At 48.7% G+C, this 25162-nt stretch overlaps 3 protein-coding genes across 3 annotated transcripts; all 3 read right to left on the bottom strand.

Annotated features, from left to right (window-relative positions):
• Nucleotides 1-303: 303 nt before the first annotated feature.
• On the bottom strand, nucleotides 304-1236 carry LOC135816824 (craniofacial development protein 2-like). Its single transcript, XM_065329925.1, has one exon. It carries the CDS (start codon nucleotides 1234-1236, stop codon nucleotides 304-306), a length of 933 nt encoding a protein of 310 aa, XP_065185997.1.
• A 1113-nt stretch (nucleotides 1237-2349) lies between these two features.
• Nucleotides 2350-5255, bottom strand: LOC135817811 (myotubularin-related protein 2-like). Its single transcript, XM_065331078.1, has one exon. The coding sequence runs from the start codon at nucleotides 4970-4972 to the stop codon at nucleotides 3245-3247; it is 1728 nt and encodes a 575-aa protein (XP_065187150.1). The 5' UTR covers nucleotides 4973-5255; the 3' UTR covers nucleotides 2350-3244.
• Nucleotides 5256-7864: 2609 nt separating this feature from the next.
• LOC135817808 (aconitate hydratase, mitochondrial-like) lies at nucleotides 7865-22972 on the bottom strand. The gene is made up of 23 exons (XM_065331076.1): nucleotides 22778-22972; nucleotides 22666-22701; nucleotides 21370-21449; nucleotides 20675-20741; nucleotides 20361-20432; nucleotides 19658-19870; nucleotides 18720-18789; nucleotides 18125-18213; nucleotides 17783-17834; nucleotides 16550-16648; nucleotides 15818-15922; nucleotides 15320-15414; nucleotides 13807-13912; nucleotides 13270-13363; nucleotides 12894-12957; nucleotides 12018-12091; nucleotides 11738-11849; nucleotides 11469-11541; nucleotides 10667-10872; nucleotides 9802-9993; nucleotides 9254-9386; nucleotides 8641-8762; nucleotides 7865-8241 (listed from the first exon to the last, which is right to left on the bottom strand). The coding sequence occupies exons 1-23, from the start codon at nucleotides 22811-22813 to the stop codon at nucleotides 8104-8106; spliced, it is 2328 nt and encodes a 775-aa protein (XP_065187148.1). The 5' UTR covers nucleotides 22814-22972; the 3' UTR covers nucleotides 7865-8103.
• Between the last annotated feature and the right edge of the window lie 2190 nt (nucleotides 22973-25162).

Genomic DNA, 25162 nt, shown 5'->3' with positions numbered 1-25162 from the left:
ACTGACTCAAAAGCAACAACAACAACAAGGCCATTGTGAGAATAAAGATTTCAAACAACAACAACAAGACCATCATGAGAATAAAGATTTCAAACAACAACAACAACCACAACCACAACAACAACCATCGTGAGAATAAAGATTTGAAACAGAAACGTATGGATTAGCAACCAACATCGGCAAGGTTTATGGCTGCAATACTAGCACACCAGCAAACAAGACCAATCTTGCTAGTATTATGGCTGAATGCAAGAACGAGTCGGGCGAGGGCCGAGGGGAGCGTCGGCTACACGCACTTCTGTGCTAATCGGAACGAGTCGGGCGAGGGGTGCGTCGGCCATAGTGCTTGCGAATTGACTGACGGCTGGGCTGAAGAGCCAAGCGGGCGATGACAATCTTGTGATCGGACTTCACGGTCATTCCGCCGTAACTCCGTGCGTTTGTGAACAGCTGTGCCTGCGATTTGCGGCAAACGACGTAGTCCCGTTGGGAATATGCGGGAACGGTTTTCCCGGTCCTTGCGTCCCGCCGTTTACCAGTCCAAGTTGTCTTGTGCCTGGCTGGATGGCGAAACGCGGTGTTTGCAAGGAAAAGGTCTTTGGCTTCACAAAAGGCAACCAACGCCTCCCCGCTATCGTTACGCATACCGCGTCCGGGGTGACGCCCGATGCACTCCTCTCCGAACTGTTTGGCTCCACATTTGCCATTGAAATCTCCGACGATGAGCAGTAAGGGAGACTCGGATATGTCCACTGCTCCAGACAGGGTGTTGTAGAACGCAGTAGTGACCGGACATCCGGGCGACGACGACGACGGTGCGCAAACATTGAATATGGTCATGTTCGACCCGTTGTCCAAGTGCAGGGATATTGCGATCGCCCTGTCCGATAGACCCCAAACCTGGTCAACTCTCGTCGCCAAGTCCCTGGAGACGATGAAGGCCAGGCCACAGCCGCGTGGATATGGGTGTGAAGGCATATAGAGGCGAAAGCCGTCGAGATCCTCCAGCAGATGTCGTCGACGAATTCCTGTTTCCTGCAGCGCGCAGATATTCACTTTGTACTTCAAAAAGTCCTGGCACAAAGTGTCCCTTGTCGCTTTAGTTGTTAGGCAGTTTCTTGCACTGAACGTAGCAATGGTGAAACAGCTACCATCCTGGTAAAAGACTGCACCGGGAAAAGGGTTCGTCGGCACACCAGAGGCTGAAGAGTCGTCCTCGACATTGGCCACAGCCATCACAAGTCGATAGGTCACACAGGAAACGTCAGTGAGTAGCTGCTGTGCTAACGTCCCTTCGATCAGACTCACAGAGATGGCAGTATGACCACCGGCATGCAGGTCTACCACAGAGCCGTATGTGTCTACGTATAAGGCTTCCTGGTATGTACTGACTGTACTAGTAGTAGTACTAGTACAGTAGTGCCTCATTTTATAAGGGATGTGGGCTGACATTCTTACACACTATTATTTCTAAAAAGTGTTGAAATGTCAGAAACATAAAATCATGATACTTTCTCAGCTCTACGCGCCTTCGGTGAGAGCGACTTCTCTAAAAGTGCTGGCCAGAGAAATTCAACCTTGTGCATAAAGTAGCGCCGCGTCCGAGTGCGCAGACCAGTGTTTGTAGTGCTAGGGCTGCGTAGCGCCTTTCGCTACTTTATTCATGAGGTTGGATTTCTTTGCCCAGTACTGTACTACATTGTACTTAAAGTCTTTGTAGTAGTGGAGTTCTACTGTCTGCACTCTGCAGATTGAGTAGCATTTTCCACCAGCATGCACACATGATACAGTTCATCGAGCCATAACCTTTTTGCGGGTTAGCCCAAAGAGCCCCCCCCCCGAAGCATAACATATTTGAGAAGACACCATGCAATTGTTGTGCCGAAGTCATATTCCAGCACACTGGACATACGACAGATAACTGACTAGACACTGTAACCATGGTAACCGAATGCACACCGACAGATAACTGGGAACACAGTATTGTACTCAATAGCACTCAGTGCTGAAACAAAACAAATGCGAGACGGTATGCGACTCATGTCATGACTCATGTACACTCGCAGCTTGCCGGACGGATTTGCGTACACAAAGTACTGTGTTGCCGTGGCTGCTGTATGACGGCACCACGCATGATCACCTGGTCACGTGGTACACACGGACATTGTGCTCCCATGCACCCCCCCCCCCCACACACACACATGTATGCATGCACGTGGACACACAACAACAACAATCTCTTATTGGCGATGGTGCCATCGTGAAAATAAAGAATTCAAACAAAACAAAAAAACAACAACAACGACGACGACGACGACGACGACAACAACAACATTAACATCCTTGAAATTGCTTTTTGATGTTACTTCACCTCAGTAAATTGGGAGCTATTCGCATCAGATGCACTGTATTCATTCAGACCAGAGAATGTATGTCACGGACTCAAGCCTGGCAGTGTACAAAGGCGACCAGATTGCTACAGAAAACTATTTTTAAAAAAAGAAAGAAAAGATAGAACATCTTTCCCTCGGACCAACGAAAATAGAGCATAATTAGTGATGCCGGGTGAGAAACAGAACTGATCATCAAGTTCATCATATTGGCTACACACAGTCATTCATATCTGCTTCGAGCATAACAACTTCGCTCCAATTTTAAGAGAAAAAAATATAATAAACTAAAAGACACGAGGCTGCCTTCGAGGCAGCGTTACTTTGTAAAATAGGACACCAGCGGTGAATGTGTGTTAATACTGTATCACGGAAAATATTCTTTATTCTCTGACTTCAGCTCCTCTTCATACCGAGCCGAACGTTTTGGAGCACCTAGACTAGTAGGATATCAAGTGAACTGAAAATTTGAACGTATTTCGAGTTTGAAAGAAATGCCCTGCCAAGTACAGATACTCGTCACGCTCATTCGCACGTCGACATCGCTGCCAGCACAAGCAACTATCGCCCCCCTACCCATCAATGAAAGAATGAAGGCGGGAGGTGCGCGACGGGAAATCCCGGTCAGAAACCCATACATGTACTCTATTGTGGTACTCTGCGCAGGTCAGACTGTAACAGACTCTAAATGAATGTGTCAAGATGCTATGCTCTTGCTGGCTCTTACCCTGAAGAGTGGAGTGTGTGGCCTCAAGGCCGGTGAGTAACTACAGGACTCAGCTAGTATGGTAATTAAGCGGACGAGCTAGAAGGGACGCACACGTTTACACTTACGGCAAACCGTGAGCAGGGCTCTACTTCAGCTTCTGCTCCATTTCGGCGCACTGCGACTGCAAGCGCTGGCACAGCTTGTACAGCTCCGTGGTGCGATCGCGCTCGTTCTCCTGCGGCCGCATGCGCGGATTCCAGCGTGCGTAGTAGGCCACCCAGAGCTGCAGGCGGCGGATGGACACGATCGGGCACAGCACATGGTTGTGCAGGTACTCGGAGAACAGCGGGTTGACGAACTCGTCACGGTGCTCAGCAATGAACGCCCACAGGGACTTGGTCGCATCCTTGACTGCTTTCCTTTCTCGCTCCGTATTGCACAGGAACGTGCCGAAGAGACACGAATATAGATGGTCCAGTATGGCCAGGAGAAACGCCTCGTTGAACTCAAAGGCGCAGGGGAACTGCCGAGTCACCTGCCAGACGGCATCAATAAACTGGACAAAGATGGGTGCACGCTGCTCGTCGGCGCAATGCTTGTCACCTTGGCCTACCCTCTGCTGGAACTTGTGTCCAAACGCCAGCCACTCCTTCTCGACCAGCACGGCAAAGCCGCGGATGGTCCGGTAGTACGGGTCCATCAGCATCATGGCGAGCGAGCAGACCTGAGAGGTACGGTCCCAGCCGTCGGAGCAATGCACTACGACTGACACTCGGCAGCGGTCCATCAGATCCACCACGCGATTGGCGGCGGCCAACACTAGCTTGACATGGTCCAGCCAGTGCGTGTTCTCCAGGTTAGACATCCAGTGGGCGTCGTCGATCGTCGGAAAGCACATCTCGCGCAGCTTGCGCAGGCTCTCTCGCATCACGTGGATGTTGCCAATGTCCAGAAAGAGAAGCTCCATGTGCGTGTAATGCTCCTCGTCCTCGTAGCCACCACCCATGGCTTTGTTGGCGATGGCGTTCAGCTTGGGGCGCGCGTCCATGATGACCAGCTTCTGCGAGTTTGGATTCGACTTTGAGATCTCCTCCAGATAGGCTTCGTCGTCGCGACTGTGCTTGCCCAGCTTGCCTACGAGCGGCTGAGAGCCGCGCGTCAAGCTCGAGTGGTTCTCCGGATGCAGCCAGGACAGGACGGGGATGCGGGCGCGGCTTCGGAACGACGCCACCGCCTCCAGCTGCACGTCCGTCACCGCCGCCGGCACTGTCAGCACAGCCGGGTACGTCGGGCAGAACTGATACTCCTCGTTGATTGACGACAGGCGCCAGCCTTCGTTGGGCACGCCGATCCGGCGTAGCTCCTTGATCATGCTAAAGATTCCCCAGCCGTGCTCGGCATCATGCTTAGTCAGCGACCCCTTCGAATAATGATTGAAGGCGAATATCTGCCCTCCCGAGCTGAGCGGGAACGCCAGCTTCTGCAGCAGGTCGTAAATCGTTCGCCTGGTTCGGCCCTCCTGGCGAAATGCCATGCGAAACGTGCGGATGTCCTTGAACTGCATTTCCAGCCCGTAGGAGTGCTCGCCACGGCTGGACGCTCCGCCAACCTTCTCTACGGAATGGATTGCACCCAGAGGCGCAACGTAGACTGCCCTCGGCTCGCCCTCACTCGATACAAACATGATCTTGTAGGTTGTGACGAACAACGTACCAGCCAGCGGTCCATTGAAGGGGCAAAGGAAAACGACGTTAGGGGCAGTCTCCTCGATTGTTTCGCCCGCTAGTAGGCGTCCACATGGCTCAGTCGTTGGCTTCTCGCCAGAGCTAGTTTTGGCCAAAGGAGATGTTTGCTTCGTCTTCCCACTCGACATTGCGCTGGATACTGCACAAATTCGGTGACGCGCTCACACGCACCGGACTGTCCAAACTGTAGGTGCTAATGAACTAGACTTTACAATATCAGGCGCATCATTGTTCCTTCCTCTTGCCCTACTACTAGTATCTCTCCTACTCGATCACCAGCTAGCTTGTGGGGTGCACGAGGCTAGCTCCTTCGATCCCGGCTGCCGGAGAAGGCTACAACAACGTCGTGTACATCTACAGACTACACCAAGTAAATACAATCAGGTTTGCTGTGTTTCTTCGTCGCGTGCACGGATATGGAGTTTTTTGTTTGTTTGTTTCGCACTTGTCTTTGCATGCACTTGGCCACCATGCATGCACAGACTCAGTGAGTACAAGTCATGCACAATCATTTTTGTAGTGATGACCGATGTGGATCTACACATAACATAACAGGACTGACAAGTGAGGGTCAGCAGACTTCAGAAGAGTCAGAGCTAGCCTAGACTGTACTAGTCTAGAGCCTCAGTAGAGGTAGTATCGCAGAGGAGAGCGAGCACTGCAACAAAGCCTGGGAGGCGTCGTAAGGCGGCGGTGCCGACAGAGCCAAGCATCTTCGTAGACCATGATATACGTCGACTGCCCCATTAGGCATGACTATTGCCTGATGACTATTGGGGAGTATTGCCAGTATTGGCATTTTAGCAGTACATTAGCACTGGCCGGTATGGCAAGTGCTACAGTCAGTGCCGGTTACCGTTTGAAGTGCCTGCGCCAGTGCCACCAACACTGAGAAAGTGAAAACCAGGGAGTCGTATACGAGACTCCCTGGTGAAAACTATGCCCCAAAATAGCGAAAACAGGAATGCAACGCAATAATACATTTTCACAAGCTACAGGCACTTTGCACATAGTTGTTGCACTTGTCCTTCCTTGGAACAATGCAGACAACCAACAACACAATCCTGACTGCATGCAGAGAAGGAATGAACGCCAAGCATAGCACTGTTATCAAGAGTCCATCATAAGTAACTGTTGGCATAACCCCAGGGGGGGGGGTATGGACTCTTGCTGTTATGATAGTAACAAGAGTACATAATGGACTTTTGATACATTGTACACACCAACAGAATACATCCAGGCAGTAGGGAGTACATAATACCAAGTATGTACTCTTGATAATACTACATATGTAGTGCCAACTGGTAATCTACAGTCATGACATTGTATCAAGTAGTTGCACTGGCTTTCACTAATCTAAATCCACCTGTTCACCCTTCCTACAGGGCTGTGAGTTTGTTAGTATCAGTACAGTCTGTACTGTCTTATTCCTTCATATTTACAAACATACTTCAAAATAATGACATTTCATTTCTGAAGCCCATGGCTATATAACTGAGACTGGCTTTATAATCAAAACAATTATACCACCATGGCTGCGGACATACGGTAGCGCCAAGAGTGTGCAACTCCTGATGTTCGAGCTATGGGCTATGCGCTGCCTGCACTACGTAGTGAAATGACGATCCAACTGCCAGGATTTGAGTTTTCCTACTGGTTAGCCTCAACGATTTCATGTGCAATACGGTAAGTTCACCTGGATTTGAGTTTTCCTACTGGTTAGCCTCAACGATTTCATGTGCAATACGTTAAGTTCACCTGGATTTGAGTTTTCCTACTGTTTAGCCTCAGCGATTTCATGTGCAATACGTTAAGTTCACCTGGATTTGAGTTTTCCTACTGTTTAGCCTCAACGATTTCATGTGCAATACGGCAAGGTCAAAGGCAATGCCTGTGTGTGACGCATCACGTACAAAGCTATACAAAGTCTCCGGGGAAAGCGGATTTGGAAGCAGGAAAACCGTAGCAGTTCAATAATGACGCAGTGGCCCACAGTTCGTGGCTACGTAATGCAGACAGCCCGTCGTGCCAGATCCCATATGCAGAGTCCGGGCGATCCGTCCAAGTTTGCAAGAAGAAACAAATAACATTTCTTCAACCAGGCCGGCCACGCATACAGAAGAAGTCCTTCTGTGTATAACCACGAGTAGTACATAACACCATGAGTATGCCACTCTGTGTATAGGCCTAATAATAGGGTCCGGCGCGGCGTGCTGCCCACATACGTAGCCACGAATTGGGGAATCAGCTGGGGCATTGCGTCAAAATTGATCTACTGATATGGTGTCAAGTGACAGTGACTGAGTTTGGTGTGAATGTAGGACTTGATTGGTGCTAGTGAGGATGGTGTGAAGCATGCCAGAGTTATAGCGCAAGTAACGTTAATGCACACTGTAGCTGATAGTGCTGCCACCTCACAGTGGCATACATGTGCATGCATACACAACTGCTAATAAATGATCAGCAACAGTGCCAGCATGAAGGCGACACTATACATGTAGCTATCACTAGCACCAATCAAGTCCTACATTCACACCAAACTCAGTCACTGTCACCAGACAGCCCGTCGTGCCAGATCCCATATGCAGAGTCCGGGCGATCCGTCCAAGTTTGCAAGAAGAAACAAATGGTCACTCAGTGACACCATATCACTACAGTTTCCAGCTTGCAAGTGCGGTTTTCTCTCAGAATTCTGGTATTTTTGTACGTGATGCGTCACGCGAGGGGATTGCTTTTGAACCACCCGTGATATGCATGAAGTCGCTGCACCTCAACCGTAGCCTGGAGAACTCAAACCCAGTCAGCTTGATTGTCATTTCACTACGTAACGAAGGCAGTGAACCTCGTAGGGCACCCATAGCTCAGAGATCAGCCTTGCACACTCTTGGGGCTATGCACCCTTGGTAATACGGGTAACCCAGGTCAATACACGGGCCAGCAAGCATCAAGAGATGGCTCTGGAGATTACACATTCCGAGCTTAGCCCGCCCTGGAGCACGAGGCGACGAAGTGACGAAAGGTAATTCTCAGAATATATTCATTTACCGCTTCGTATTTATACAACTCTATTAAACTTAGCATGCACAAGAAACTCGCATTATTAGACTTACACATACTACAGGAACAAAAGTTGAAAAATCTTGAAAATTTGCATGAAAACGTACTGAAGTGAGCAGAACTGCATAATGGTGCAGCGATGTCTAGTTTAATGCTGCCTGTGTCGGTTGGTGACAAGAGCAGGTACAGGTAGGCCTCCGGTTTACTTTGCGAAGACTTCGGCCATGCGGTTGAGGGCGCTGCCAGCGCGGAACCATTCGATTTGCGCCTCGTTGAACGTGTGGTTGAGCGGGAAGGATTCGCTGGAGCCGTCAGCGTGTGCGAGGACGCATGTGAGAGGCTGAGAGAAAAAAGAAAAGGGAGCGCAGAGAAGCAGTGGTGATGGTGAGCTGGAATGGTGTATGATTATTGCAGACACACACACACGCACACTGGCCAACCTACACAGACAGAGTATGCTGGCTAGAAACGCAGCAACAGCAGGAAGGAGCGTAGCCGTGGACAACAGAATCCCCCCCCCCCCCCCACTGCACGGAGGTGTTTCCTGTACACTACACGGAATATGAATCAGGCTTTACAAATAATTCAACGCACTTGAAGCAGAAGATGACGTAAAGACTAATCTCTGGTCAAACAAATTGATTGAGTCGGCTGTAAAGCAAGAACTACCCTGTCTCAACACACGCACACACAGCACATACATCCTAGCTGTTAATACACACAAAAGATGACTGCTCACCTTGCCAGGCGCAAACTCAGGGAGGCCACGGATGGCAACACGATCGCTTGGCTGAATCTTATCGTAATCAGCTGGGTTGGCAAAGGTAAGCGCAAGCATACCCTGCTTCTTCAGGTTGGTCTCTGCAACAGGACACACACACACACACACACATGGGGCAGATGTCAGTCACTCCAACTCAATCTTGCCACAGACGCGGACACACACACACACACACACACACACACACACACGGATGAGCATATCATCCTCAACTGGTAGCACACATACCGGTGTGTACATTGTGCATAAATCTCCAGAGCAAGCAGCACAAAGACTTGTCAGGGTTCACGCATGAACAGATGTGTGTCGTGGAGATTTCCAAAGAGCAACAGAAACATCCACTTCAGTGCATCTTAACAGTGCGTGTAGGATTGCGTTCACACAGTGCAAAGACCCAGCACATTGGTCGCAAAAAAACTATCTGAGCAATGGTGCAGCCTGCCTATACTGATCAGGAGAAACTCTGGACCTGTACGACCTAGCATCGGCAAATCAGATGCCCGGCGCATGGCAATCGAAGCGAGACAGAGAGGGCATGGATAGCTCGACAAAGTCGCATTGAAGAACTCACCGTGAATGCGGGCGAATGATTTGACAATGATGGCACGTCCACCGAGGTGGCGTGGCTCCAAGGCGGCATGCTCTCGGCTGCTTCCCTCACCATAGTTCTCGTCACCGATCGCAATCCAGTTCTGACCATTGGCCTAATGGTGCACACAGACACAACACACAGAGTGTTTGGTACAGTAGCAATATTTTCTTTATCACTCAATAATTCTCACAGCACAGCATGTACAGTTCTCAACAGTTCATTGTCAGAGTTAGGGGCTCAACAGTTCATTGTCAAAGTTAGGGGCTCAACTGTTCATTGTCAGAGTAAGGGGTTCAACTGTTCATTGTCAGAGTTAGGGGCTCAACAGTACATTGTCAAAGTTAGGGGCTCAACTGTTCATTGTCAGAGTTAGGGGCTCAACTGTTCATTGTCAGAGTTAGGGGCTCAACTGTTCATTGTCAGAGTTAGGGGCTCAACTGTTCATCGTTCAACAGTACATTGTCAGAGTTAGGGGCTCACCAGTTCAATATCGGGTACACTAATGCACTGTCCCAATCGTAACCTACCTTGTAGTGGCGAGCAGTGTCGGGAACGGTGCCAAAGCCGTCCGTCAGCTGGTTGCGCACGGAGTTGGGCTGCTCGTTCTCGGAGTTGACGGCGGCGATCAGCAGGTTGTTGGAGATGTTGTCCAGATGGCCGCGGTACTTCAGCCAGGGACCGGCAGCGCTGATATGGTCGGTTGTACACTTGCCCTTGACCTGAAATCACATGGAGCGAAAAAAGAAAAAGAAAAAAGAAGACAAAACGCGTGTGCTTAGTTGAGAAATAAATCGACTCGTTGCCCAGAGGACCTGAATTCACAGTACAGTCATATCTCGCTTACACGGGTGCACTGACCATAACTTTGAAATGTTTGTAAGAATCGTAACTCTCAATCATATATGTTTCAATAGGGAAGGGCCAGAGATCTGGCATATGACGTCATTATGTCCACAAAAAAATGCCAGTACACGTACCGGTAGTTATCATGTCGGCATCAGTTGAGTTGTATTATTTTATAGATAGGAAGAGTAGTCATATTTCCACTAAAACTCAGCCACAGGGTGCCCGTAACTTGGAGGTCTGGATAAGAGATATGAGTGCACATGTAACAGCATGTCATGCTATAGGATAGTGTGCAGTGCATCCACACAGTGAGAACACCAGTAGCCCCCCCCCCCCCCCCCCCCTTTGTGCACTGGATCATGGGACCATGGGATATCTGGGCCAGGGTGGGGTAAGCTGGGTTTGCTCCAGTCAAACAGAGGCACACCTAGTTTCACTCCTTAGTCAGCCCCTCCAGCCAAAAAGAGGCACATAGTTTCACTCCTCAGTTAGACCCTCCTACATGCAGCGAGCACCTCCCACCTACAGTGGCTACACGCCACACACCTTGATCAGGATGACCATGTCCTCGAGGTCCTTGCCGTTCCAGCGGTCGAAGGGGTTCAGCAGCTGCAGGCGATCGCTGGCCGGGTCCACGTCCACTCTCAGACTCTCGCCGCTGGCTGGTGGTGCCTCATATGTGTCCTCACCGCGGTCAAAGCCTCTCTCTGGCAGCTCATCACCGTATGGGCTGTCCAGCTTGAACTGGGAGCCTGGTACAAAGAAAAAAAAGAGACCCAAACCAAAGGAAAGTATTAACCAGGTTGCACACTATGCATTAATGACGTCACAAAAACTGCACAGGAGATAGCCAGCATACAAACAAGTACTGAAATGCTGTCTACTATTGCATATGCATGAATCTCAGAGCTACAGGCAGTTGAGCAGTCTTTTCAATCCTTCTCTGAATGGGCAGGTAGCAAGAGTACATAACCCCCAAGAGTGTGCAACTCGACTGTGGGTGCTGTCCCGACAGAATTTCAAGTTGACGTCATTTTTATGATGCAATGCGCACTGTACACGGACTATCAGACGAACCCGGAACCCGTGTCGGACCAACGTCTATCTGATCCTGTACAAATTATTGCAAAGAAAAACGTGTGATGCTTTGACACCCGTACACATGTTGTAAATCACTGGCGCAAGGAGCATTGCATCATAAAATAATGATGTCAACTTGATATTCATATTGATATTGTGTATGTGGAAGTTGCACACTCTGGGGGGGGGGGGGGGTATGTACTCTTGGCAGGTGGACAGAGAGGTAACCATGGTAACGGGGAGGGTAGAGAAAGTAGAAGCTACTGACCATCGGCAGCAGTGAGGCTGTCTGTCTGTGGGTTGAAGTCAAGACGACCTCCGAGCACCATGGCTGTGACCAACTAGAAAAGTAACGACGACACGCACACACACACACACACAAACACAAAACTAAGCAAAAGCAGCCAAAGCTCCTCAACCCAAGACTTTCAAAGGCAGCAATTTGTACCTCGACTGATCGAGATTTTTTGATTATGCATGAAACATTACACATGAGCCAAGGGAAAAGGGAAACGTGCATAATTATTATGTTCATACCTCGGGGGAGGTGACGAAAGCATGAGTGGCTGGGTTGGCGTCGTTTCGGCCGGTGAAGTTGCGGTTGTACGAGGTAACAATGGTGTTCTTCTCTCCCTTCACGATGTCTTGTCTGCAGGAAACGTACGCACACAAACAGCATACGGTCACACAGTTTCAAAAACAGCACTGAGAGCATCTGTGCTATTCCTTGATCAGGCCAAGTACAAGCAGCGGCGGCGCCACCTACAACCAGCACAACCAGTCAACGCTCTGCAGTCTACACGCACGTCAAACTAACCTGTTCCACTGTCCGATGCACGGTCCGCAGGCATTGGCCAGCACTTGTCCACCAATCTCCTTGAGAGGAGCATCCTGATAGAGGAGAATGAGCACAGCACACAGCAGTACAATGTATGTCATGGGCACCCTGACAGCCATGCAATGACACACCCAGTGACACAATAGACATGTTGCACATGTATCACATGGGAAGCCATGTTGGTTCCAACTCCACTCAACCCCTGCATCTATGGGTCACAATCACATGATGTCGACCATGTTGGTTCAAACTCCACTCAACCCCTGCATCTTTGGGTCACATGACGTCGGCCATGTTGGTTCCAGTCCACTCAACCCCTGCATCTATAGATCACATGATGTCGACCATGTTGATTCCAGTCCACTGTCCACATGCCATGATCACTTTCTACACAGATTTGTGTCACATGACCAGGGATGTGAAAACAATGATGCAGTATGTACCACGAACAGACCAACCCAGCCATACAGCCACCTGGGCGTGGTTGGGTCCGGCGTTGAACAATACACAGAGAGTGCCATTCTCCGGTTCAACGGAGTGCTCAATGCTCACAGGAGCAAAGCTATTATGTAAGTAGTTTTACTAGGGCAGTCCCCACAGACTTCATGTCTTGTTACGGGGTATCCTAGGTGATCACGTAAGATGTTAATCAATGTTGCAAAGGAAGCTACCTGATGACATTCAGGTGAAAGAGAGTTCCATCTGTCTGGACTACTGGCTTTTACATATATAATGCCTCTGGCAATGCCAAAGAAAACGAGAAAATGATGAAAGCATGATGGAAGATGCACGTTTTAGATGGGTAATGTTTGCCCTCTGCCTTAGCCACACAGACTCCTACAACAGTGCACTCACCAGACCATCTCGTGAGATGGTGGCACGGATCTGCTCAGAGCCAGGGGTGATGGTGAAGCCAGACCTGAAGAAACGTAGAAAAATGACAAAGGGGGAATTTAACTTTGTGTATCTGTGTGTGACAGAGAGAGAGAGAGAGAGAGAGAGAGAGAGAGAGAGAGAGAGAGAGAGAGAGAGAGAGAGAGAGAGAGAGAGAGAGAGTGTATGTGTGTGTGTGTGTGTGTGTGTGTGTGTGTGTGTGTGTGTGTGTGTGTATGTGCCTCCTAAACAAGTAAACAGCAGAGAGATTTGGCAAAAAAGTCTAAATTGCCCCAGGAGGAGCGGGATACCATCAGGCTTCAAGAATGGGGCTCACCGCCGGTCCCGCAATACTCACTTTGCCTTGACACCCTTGCTCAGGGCCTGTCTAGCAATGCTGGCAGCGCGGCCCATGTCCTCGTAGCTGCTGTTTGTGCAGCTGCCAATCAGACCTGGGTGCAAAGAGGCAGTGGATCAGAACAGAGCGATGACGGCCAGATGGCACAGGAGCACGGCAACATAACGTTACATTCTCGCAACCCATGCAGAAACACATACTACGGAGTAATGAAGTGTCTGCTTGCTGCTACCTCTACATTCAATTGAAGCACATTCGCTTAGGTCTCGACTTTTCTGTCCAGTTGAACTGTATCCTTCCAATAGGAGACAGATGCGTGGTCACTGAGGTGTGTGCATTCGAGAGGTCCCAGTGTAAAGTGCGCTGACAATTAGACGCAGTCTCTGCTGCGTGAAGAGTAGGGAAAAATAGCATGGTCAAACAGCTGTTGAGGGTCTGTACATTAGAGCCGGCAGCATCATAGACTACATGAGCTGCAATACGAGCAATCGGCCTGCTAGCGTAGCGACTACGATTGTAGCCTGACTGATCACTTACCGACTTTGACGTCCATGGGCCAGCCTTCCTGCTTGGCACGGGCACCGAGCTCGGAGATAGGGTGGGCCAAGTCGGGGGTGAACGGTCCGTTGACATGGGGCTCAAGCTGAGCAATGCACACGCAGAGAAGAGACTCAAAAGTGAACGAATACCAACGATAGCTACATGTACAGTGACCATAGGCGACACTCAGACTGACACAGTAACCGTAGGCGTATACCACACTCTACCACCACGGCACCTTTGACAGTACCACTCCCGCTACAGTGGTGATGTGCAAGTCACACAGCCTGGCCAAATGGGCAGCATGGTGGAGTAGCAGCAGAGTAACAAAATCACCAAATACAGTAGCATTCACCTGCTGTATATACATGTACTGTCGTAGACATTGAAATTAGGGGTGTCATCGAGTAGTAGGGTACCCGTGCTACCCGCAATTAGAGTGGGATGACTGGGACTGGCGCCCTCACTGCTTTTAGCGAGTAGACCCAGGTGCTCGAAGTCCGTACACTTTTACAGTGTGTGTTTGCCGAGCTGAAACTCACGCTAGCAATGATCACTTGCCAGAATCCTGCTCGTGGATGGAAGGTATCTTGTCCAAGTTTGTTCTGAGGCCAGGCTCGATTGAACCAGGCCATCTTTCGATCCGATCTGTTTCTCTGGAGTTCGCTCATTTTTCATATCAAATTTTGGTGTCGCAGAGGGTACTCTAAGTCCGTACTGATCAGAGGTGACTCGAAATACACACATATTTCTGCTAATTGCTAACTTGCAATCCCTCGGTTACGACGAAAGTACCGAAGGGATATGTTTGGCATGTGCCTCCACCAGTATTTCTTGCAAAAGCGTAGTTTGTTGCCGCAATGCAAGCTGTTTTTAGTCGGCTCAGAGAAGAAGCAGCTGCGCTGTGAAAACCGCGGGAAAACAGTGGTGGAGATGCCAGGAGTGTCAACCTTTCTGCAAGGATTGTTGGTTCTCTGTAAATTCTTCTCCTCTGGCCATTGTCAGCTCTAAGCTGGCTCTTGATGATTGAGTGAAGGTCTGTTTGACGCTGTGTCCGTTCGAAATCGGTCTTGGCAAAGTTGATTTTTGCATGAAATGTAACCCAATTTGTATTCGTATGGACAGTCGAAAACCCACTCCCGGGCCCGATCCCGTGGTATGGGACTTCTGCTTATCGTAGATCCCTGAAAATTGGTACGCGAGGAGAACATACCACACTGTCCCCTCCATAAAATATTTGAGTCGAATACAATAACAGAACATGAAATTATGGGCGTACGAACTTAGGATACCATGTACGGACTTCGAGCACCTGGGTCTACACACGCTGTAGTTCAAATACACAATGTAAAAAAATGGACCCGCAGTGCTCGCGGATGCACGGCCAGCGTCGCGTGGCTGTTTGACTTCTCAACGAATCTAAATGTCTGCTACAGCATAGGCAGTGCTTGGATCAAGATCAGCAGCGAGCACCAAGGCGACAAAGTGAACACATAAGACATCAGCTTACCTCGGACAGGTTGATCTCGACGACCTGGTCATACTTGGCACCCTCGTCGCTGGTGAGCAGAGAGCTGCGGTACTCGGTGGAAAGGTCGGCAATGTCTGCAGGTCAGCAAACCCCCAAAATACACAGTACAGCACAGGCAACTCATCCAGTGTAGACATTATGTGCTGCCAGCCAGTGGGCATGTATAAACAAGGAACAAGTCAGGAAATAATGGTCAACACGAGACACTTTCGGATTAGCAAAGACAGCAGCAAGGATGATTACAACAATCTTACTGATCTGATGGTCGGACAAAGTCAGACAAAAGTGGTGGGTGAAGGAGCACAAGGGCAAAAATCAATTGGTTCGGGTGAGATAATATTGGAGTCACAAACAGCAGGCTCAAGAAGCACAGGAAACACACACACACACACACACACACACACACACACACACACACACACACACACACACAGCAGTAACTTGCTCGTAGGTTGCCCAGCACATCGTCACACTCACCAGCACGTCCAGTAGCTCTCAAGTAGCGGTCCATGCTGTCCGTGTAGGGGAAGACGGAGGTGGTGGCACCAATCTCAGCACCCATGTTGCAGATTGTGCCCATACCTGCAGCACAAACACAAGACACGCCCTAGCTCTTAAGAGAACTTTCGAAAGTCATCACAAGCCATGTGCCGACATTACTGTGACATGTAGACTATACACAGACAAGTCCACTGAACACGTGCGTCTACAGTTCACAGTAGAAGATGTAAAGTGAAACCTGTTTAAGACACCGCTCAAGGGATCTTCAAAACATAGTCTCTGGTACCAGGTGGTCTCCTTATCCAGGGTCATTAGACTGGAAATAGCATTCCTTGGTCCTGGTTCCAGCGGTCTTCTAGGACAGGTGGTCGCCTTGACAGGTTTTACTGTACACTGTGTCAGATAGTGTGCAGCCAGACTTGAGGGGGCATGTCCACCTACAGTGTAGTGGCATACACTGTATCAGATAGTGCAGCCAGACTTGAGGGGGCATGTCTACCTACAGTGTAGTGGCATACACTGTATCAGATAGTGCAGCCAGACTTGAGGGGGCATGTTCACCTACAGTGTAGTGGCATACACTGCATGATAGTATGATGCTCTGCCTGTGCATTCCACATCCCCTTCAACAACTTGACGCCCAGCACAACAACAGACTTGAAACAGAAGCGCTCTAACGCGATAGGTGCTGCTGCGTTTGACTCTTACCAGTGCATGAGAGAGACTCCACACCGGGTCCATAGTATTCAACGATAGCACCAGTACCACCCTTGACAGTCAGAATGCCAGCCAACTTCAGGATGACATCTGTACAAGCAAACAAACACACCCACACACATACACGTGCATGCATATCCACACACGTATGCATACCCACGCACTCATACACAGAAAACACAAAATATAAGCTAGGACAAACAATACCATCCATCTCGGAGCCATGCCAATGAACTTTTCGACCAAAACTGTCGTCAACATCTGCCACCACCAAGGGTACACGGTATACATACTTGGAAAGTGTACAACAGTCACTCACACACACAGCAATGGCACAACCAAGAAAAATTCATCAAGAAAAAAAGAGAAGAAAAAAAGCAATGAATATGGCAAAGCGCTCATCCAGTAAGCCATAATAACTACCAGTCTATCTGCAATGCCAAATCAATGTTGCACCGGCCAGGTATGTAACAAAGCCACTTCAAAGAATACGGCTTGTTTCGTTTTACCAGTGCCAAAATTCCCAACATAATGACAAATCTGGGATTCGAACCCGCAATCTAACGTACACGGATCACACAAACTACCACAGGACTATCAGAGGTGTACAGGTGGAAGACCCAAACCGAGATTTAGAAACTGTGACTGTGACTATTGTAGATGAGGATTCGGCCTTCACTACAATGCAGCCAGTAAGACTATTTTTGAAAAATGTGGTTCATCTGGCTGAGCTGAGCTGGGTTGCAACTTTACTGCAGTGTATGTGTTCACTCAGCAGATCTAAGCCATCCACACATACATGCATACCGTATTTTTCCGGTTGTAAGTCGACCTTTTACGACTAAAAATAGGAGAAAGGGTGGGGGTCGACTTACAACCGGGATTCGACTTATAACCGGGAACTATCAGTATCAGTTAATTACAAAAAATGACCTGCACTGCATGCACGAGTGCACCATGTGTACACATTTTTGCCAGTTTATTGGCATTTTTCAAGGATTGGGACGTTAAACCCTCCAATAAGGAATGTTTACATGATTTGTTGTGTTAGTAGCAGGGAGTGGGTAGTAATGCTTCGTTGGGTGAAAACTTTAAAAAGCAGAATTGAGACCTCCGGATACGGGGGTTGACTTATAACCGGGGTCGACTTACAACCGGTAAAATACGGTAAGCAAATGGCACGTAACAGTGATAACATAAAAACAAAAAGACGAACAAACTGACCCTTGGGGGCAGTCCATCCCTTGAGCTCTCCGGTCAGCTTGACACCAATGAGCTGTGAGACAAGACAAGATACGAGTACTGTACCTGTCACTACCAGGCCAAAAGCAAAGCAAAACGGAGCGCAACACTCATCTACATCTACATGTAGTCGTCTACAAAATGGCATGCAGACCAAGAGTCTGCCCTCGTGCACAAGTTCACACATCCTGGATCTCTGGACCCAGGTGTAAGGATCTCAGCAGGAATTGACACAGTATCACTCAGCACCTAAGAGTGTTAGCAATGTCAGTGTGGCTATACCAGTAACCCAAACTAAAAGTTATTCGGGATGGAGTCACTCACCTTGGGGCACTTGAGCTCCCAGGGCAGACCAGCCATGACATCGACCGCGTCGGCACCACCAACACCGACACAGATACCGCCCAGACCACCTAAACAAACACACAAAGCAACCACACAGGAAGTGACGAAACCTGTTGCAGTAATCTATAATCTGCACCAATTCGCGCTTGCTTGGTTTCTTCACACTGGCATCTTTTCGTCGTAACTTCTAAGTGCATGAGGTTACTCATTTTACCGTGTCGTTTCTGGCTACTCTTCTCTGTACTGTTGCCATCACAGGTCTTTCTTGTGCTTGTTCAGTTTATTTGTACCTGCATTTCACTTCATGAGAGGGCGGTGGAAGTACTAGTGGAACGGTTTAGAATAAAGTTGATTGTGATGAGCCTGTAACAAGTTCCTTGAGTGTGCATTCAAATCAACTGTGACATGTATGTGACAGTTGGTCGAGGAAGCATTCACATAGCAACACCCACCCCCACCCCCACCCACACACAAGTGAACCTCCAGTAGCTGAAGAAACTGCATGCCCAAACCACTACCGTGCACAGCATAGAGAGATAAGAGCTAGAGTTCACGATAAACTGAAGCTACCTACCTCCATTGGGAGTGTGGCTGTCAGTTCCAATCACCATGACACCGGGGTAGGCATAATTCTCCAGAATGATCTACAGCACATTTAAAATTAATACATGTACACCGCAAACAATATCAGTACGCGCAGTCAATAGTAACCCTCCAACAAGACAGGAATTGGCAAAAGAATGTTTCCGCTTATAACAATATAAGTGGCACACCCAACCGCCGATCTCTGTAAAAAGGCGTGCTTGTGTCCACTCTTGTGATAAGTCACACTATAGTACTATGTACAGTGTAGTCATATCTGCTTATTTGACATTGGGGTTTATTGTAGAAAGCGCGACCTATATTCCGAGAACACATGGTATGTATCGCTGGAATTATGTCATAAGCAAATCGACAGTTATTCTGAAAATGTTGCAAACCTGGACAAGACCAAGAAAACGTTCATGCCCAAATGAAGCCCGGTATGTGCAGCACCCCCCCCCCCCCCCCCCCCCGCCACACACACACGGTAGCAGTACAGTTGTGCTCAGTGAAATCCGAGCCAACGTGCTGGAAGTCCACAAATACTCGGCGCATATTTACTTTTCGACTATTTTCGGCCTGGTCATACTTGGCCGAAAATGTGTTTCAGCCGAAAAACTTGTTTCGCAAGGTTCAGTGTGACAGTGTATACAAGCAGCAGCAATACAGGCCGAAAATGTAATGTGGCCGAAATGTATTTTAGCCCTCGGAGGCCGAAACTTGAATGGGCCGAAAAATTGTAGACTTATAGTATTTGCACGTCCCTTGCTGCCCTGGAAGTGGTACGAATGCGGCTGGACGTACACATGTACAAGACTAGAATAGTGTGTAACAGGAAATGGTCCAGGGCGTCACTTTTGTACTTTGGGTCGGATTTCAGTGAGCATGACTGTATATTATGTACATGAGAGCAATGTAGTGTTAACATACCTGGTGAATGATACCGGAGCCTGGCTTCCAGAAGCCGACACCGTACTTGGCGCTGGCAGAGGCCAGGAAGTCATAGACCTCCTTGTTGACATCCTTGGCACGGGACAGGTCGGTGTCGGCACCCTCCTTGGCCTCGATCAGATGGTCACAGTGGATCGTGGATGGCACGTTTACGCGTGGCAAACCGCTGCTGATAAACTGCATCATAGCCATCTGCAAAATGGAAATCAGAAACAGGAAGGGAGCAGCAGTCAGGACAAGAAAACATGTATGGAGATTGGTCTGAGTGCTCACTGAGTGTTGACATACTGTAAGGAGAAGTTAGGGCCCAGTCTATTAGTGACTGCCACACTGTCAATCGCGCTTTGGTGGCGCATGCAATGCCCTGTCAAGCATCTGAACACGGGGAAGTATGCGGTGTGCAACACAACGGCAGTTCCAGGGACACGCCGGGCAGCGCTTCACACACGGTCTGTACGCTATAGCATGTGCATTCATGGAGAAGATCTGTGCCTGGAAAAGTGTCCGTCTAGTGTATGTCTTATCTGGTGTGGGCAATGTGAGCTCCACCGTATCACTCAGCAACAAAACTAAACATGCAAACGATAATAGCACATGTCTCACAGAAGGGGCAAAAAAACTGCAGTTGATTCTTCACTGAACATTCGGGCAGGATGAAAGAACAAACAGTGACTCAGCTCACCTGAGCAGTGGCATCCTGCATGGCAACTCGGTCAGGTCGCAGGCGCAGGTAGGACTCGCCACGGGCAATGTCCTGAGTGAGCACACATGGTCACGTGGAGACACACACACACACACACAGAACCCACAGCACATGAAGAATACCAAGCAAGGGAGCCGCATCAACATCCACCCTAAAGGTTTTTGACACAGAAAAAAGTGCTCACCTGCATGCACATCCACATACCCGCATCCACACTTGTACTGGTACTTCATCTGTGTGTGCAAGCAAACAGCCCCCCCCCCCCCACCCCCGTCTCTTTTATTTCTCTTTACCTGGTTCTGAGGATCATCCAAATGGCTGTAGACGATCTTCTCAGCCAGAGACAATGGGTGATTAAGCCTGGACACAACAGCGCACACAGCCGCACAAAAACAGTCCTCATAACATAGTACTCTTTCACATGTACATGGTCTGCAGAGACAATGTCTAAACATCTTCTGGCTGTGCAGAGTGATCAGTGTTCATGGGAACACAGTGATCAATAGATCAGGCATACTGCTATGCCCCTGGTGTACGTATGCACACAAGCTCCAGTGCATGCAACAGCCCTGCCAAAGACACGACGTGTGCAAGAAACCAAAACAATAGTCCCGCAACAGCGAGCCCCCCCCCCCCCCCTCCCCATACACCCTTGATTTTAAAGCTGAGAAGAAATTCCGCAAAGCCGAGTACGGCCCAGGTACAAGATAGGATTTAGAATATACACACAGTGAACTATTAGGAGCACTAAAACACCAGCCCACTTTAGCTGAGCACTGTTTGCTGCCGCTCACAGGAGAAGTGAGTACGTACTGAGAGCAGTGCATGAATCCAGTTCGCTGTGTACACATCGCATGACATTCAGTCAGGATTCGCGCATCCCCACACACGTCCACACTACAACCACAACCCGCGGGGTCCAATCGGCGGGGTGCTCTTGGCTGTGTTTTATGCCATGAGCCGCACAGCCTTCTTGTGTGAAGCTTACCTCTTGCGCACCACCTCCAACGTAGACAAATTCTCATCGTACTTGATCTTGGCGCTGGGCTCGAACTGGCTCACTGGCACCTGGACATGACCAGCACAATGACACAATACCAGTATACATGTATTGTCGTGGACATGGAAATCCGGTCGCACGTCTAGCGGTCCCAGGGCGCTGGCCATGCAGCCATGACATGCATTATTACGCGCTGCCGCTGGTCGAATCGCATCAACATGTGCGCTGCATGCAACGACTTACATTCTGTACGCGCTGAGGGCGCCGGCCCCGGTCAATCGACTGGATTTCCATGTCCGCGACAGTACATGGATGCGTAACCTGCCTCAGATGCAGAGCTGCGCTTAGTCCTGGCGAGGGAAATCCAACCTCATGAATAAAATAGCGCCCGGGGCTACGCAGCCCATAGCACTACACACACTGTTCTGTGCACTCGAACACGGCACTACTATATTCATGTAGTTGGATCTCTCTGGCCATAGCTGTACTTGTACAACATGCGCATACGGCGTTTTGTGAATGACATCATTGTACATGCTTCGTATGGAGTTGCAAATCGGTGCTCGTGATGCTATTCCACACAACACACTTCAAAAGATGATGCCATAGTCTCTGTACAGTGGAGCTAGAGGCTCAATACTTGATGAGTCCATATTTCATTGGCCAGAATATTAAATGAGCTTTGCCACTACGGTGACCACTGGTGACGAAGACTTTGTGACATCTCGTTCGAGTTTTTTTTCAAATATCACTATTGTGGTCATCAGTCTACCATGCAATACACGACACCAAGCACTATGAGCCAAGTCACACGTCCGTGTTCCTGCCTCTTTGTTTCATTGCTGAGCCAAAATAGCCTCATCTTAACATAATTCATGCCATCAATTGCAGTGCATGTGTCCCGAAGAGTGTACAATGCTTCTTTGGCTTTTTGAAAGCAACTGGAATTTGCTCCATGCAAGTGGCATGGCATCACCTACAATGCAAGAGCTTCCGTCGTCTTGGTTTTCATTCTCAATCTCATCAAGCGTTCTCGAGTGACTGATATCAAATATCTGAAATTTCAGAGATTGCTACAATTGCTGAGATTGCTGTGGTTGGTGACTCAGTACTAGCCAGAAGGATATCACGAGATCCAGCTTCTGTAACAATCGTTCCAGCTATCGGAAAGTACTACTGATACTAGAAATACGCTGTGAGCTGTGCCAGACAATCACAGATCTTCAAGAAGATCTTGAAACCGGCACAGACAAATCGTGGATTCGGTAGTTAGGGTCAACTTACGTTCGTGGCGCAACGAACGCCCACAAGTCCGCGGCCCTGCAACGTGACACAACCCAACAAACATCACCACGAGGAAAATTCGATGTCTGCATCTCCAACAAAAAAAACCTACGGGGCCTCTCAGCGTCAAGGCACGTCGGCACCACATCTTGGACGAGAAGAAATAAAACTCGACAGCAAATGGAGCCAAACAAGCTCGACAAGTCAAGAGAAACTCTTCTCGACCTTGAACATGAACTGCTCTGTTCAACTTCAAGTGCAAAAAAAGTCAAAGTCTTTGAATGCACCAAATCTGTGGCTTTGAGTGATAGTTGAGCCACTTTTCTCCGCTCAGCGTGATTTTTGTCAGACTGCGTTGATGTGGTGGTCACGCTATCGCTAGTCGGTGTTTTATACCGCGCTAGTCGCTACAAACGAGGTCAACGAAGCCTGCTAGCGAGCGAGCGTTGGTCGGTTGGCGTGGAACGCACCGGCTGCACGGTGATACCGGTCCTTTGCTACCAAGGAAGAAGTAATAGTTGCGCAATATACAATATTTTCTGTTTTCCTTTTGAAGTTTTGTCCTGACTTGTTGTTTTATTATTGCTTGTTTGTATTTTGAACAGATGATCATTATTGCACAATATTCATACCAGTGTGGTTGTGTCATGGCTGTCACCAGAGACATTTATAGTATAGGAGGTTAACCGGTTATCTGGTTATGCCCTCTTGCGACCTTGCTGTCATATCACCATGATCACCCTTGTCACAAATCGACAGGTCCAAAACTAAAGCACACACGTACAATTATGTACTACAACTGAGTACAAGAGTCAAGACTAGTCTACAATAGTGTCATACAACCAAAATGTACATGTGAGCGGACAAGGTAGAAATGGAACGTTAGCTGCATGACATCATTTTGAGATACAGGCGTTTGAAGTTTGGCAAACTGTGGCATATTTTTTACCTGGGTTAGAGGGCTCTATTTGCATCAAGCGCTTGTGCCTCGCTCAGCACAGGGCTTCAAGGTCCAGCACCCAAAATTTGAAGTGAATCCGTTATGGCTGAAGGAAGATATGGCAGCTAGTTGTGCGACGGGTGGCGTATTGACGGGCGAATTTGGAGGTGACGGCGATCAGCTGATAGCCTGCTGTCAGGTGTTGAGAGCTTCTCTGATTCTGAGAGCGTTTCTGAGTCAGGTAGTAGTCGAGAGCGTCTTCCACTACGCCGAAAACGACGTGCCGATCAGCGTTTTGTTTGCTGCTGGCTTCAGCGCGGTACAAAAAGACATAGGGAACAAATGAGATGGATCTTTCGGATGCAGGCGAACGTGGTGACAGCAGTGATGATGATAACACCAATGAAGGGGAACGTTCCTGTGGATGCTGAGTTGTACTGAATGTATACGCCGAACCGACTTCAGAGCTCTGAAGCACACATGGCAGGAGCTGAAGAAACAACAGCGTCGTGCACCACAGGGGAACGTATACAGGGACTTAATAGCCCAGAACAACTAGCTAGCTGTTGCCCAATACATTGGATGCAAGTGGCAGACCTGCATCGTGCACTGTCTGGAAATGAGTGTTTTAAGAATTGAGATACACAGAATGGTCAAGGCTGGTGAACATGACCTGAGTGGAAAGAAGTCAAATCGGGCCTCGGATTGCGGACTGATGTGTAACGTTACGTTAAGTACAGTTTATCAAGTCTGTGGACTCGTCCTGCTTCGCCAATGGGCACCGTATTGGTGGTGCGTCTCCGGAATATTATTTCGATGCTGTGTGTTCAAGAGCTGTCTGTCTCCTGCCAAAATGTTACAAACTATATTACCAAGGTGCGCCGCTCAGTCGTCGGGAGCCTCAATGCATCAGAGCAGAGTCCGAGGTCGCGAACAGTATACGATGAGAGCGTGCACACATGGCTGAAGCAAGAACGCACTGGAATTACATTTGTCCGTCAAATTCTTCTATTTTTGACATGTGTGTAGTGGTATTTGATGTGTGGATTGAGTACCAGCTTCAACAGTCCTATTATTTTGCCTTGCGCGGCATCACGAGTTACTCTGGAGCTGATTTTTCGGCTCCGGCTGTTTCTAGTTATGTGGTTTTGTTGCTTGGTTCCACCTCAAACGAGTCCATGTGTGTGATCAGCTCGTCTTTCACACTGATATACACTTGTGGAGAAATACAGGCCAAGATAATGGTTTTTTTTTCAGTGTTTTGGTTGTACTGAAGGGTGGACTGTTTAAATCATCCCGAAACAGACGTTAAAATACTGACCGGCATCTAGAAAATGGTGAATGTAAGGCACTTCCCACCATAGTATCAGCCTGAAACTTTGGGATCTGAAAAACAGATAGTTGTAGGTGACCTTCATGCAAAAAAACAGTTTTTGCCAGACTGCAGTTAACGTTCCATTTCTACCTTGTCCGCTCACACAGACGTGTCTATTCTGGGTGCAATGACATTCTGGAGTGTTGTACTTCTACTACACTGTAGTTCTAGGCTTTGAAATA

The sequence above is a fragment of the Sycon ciliatum genome, chromosome 5 (genome assembly GCF_964019385.1).
Source record: "Sycon ciliatum chromosome 5, ocSycCili1.1, whole genome shotgun sequence".
NCBI lineage: Eukaryota > Metazoa > Porifera > Calcarea > Leucosolenida > Sycettidae > Sycon > Sycon ciliatum.
Note: the sequence above shows the minus strand (reverse complement) of the source record. Positions and strands in the feature narration are given on the sequence as shown.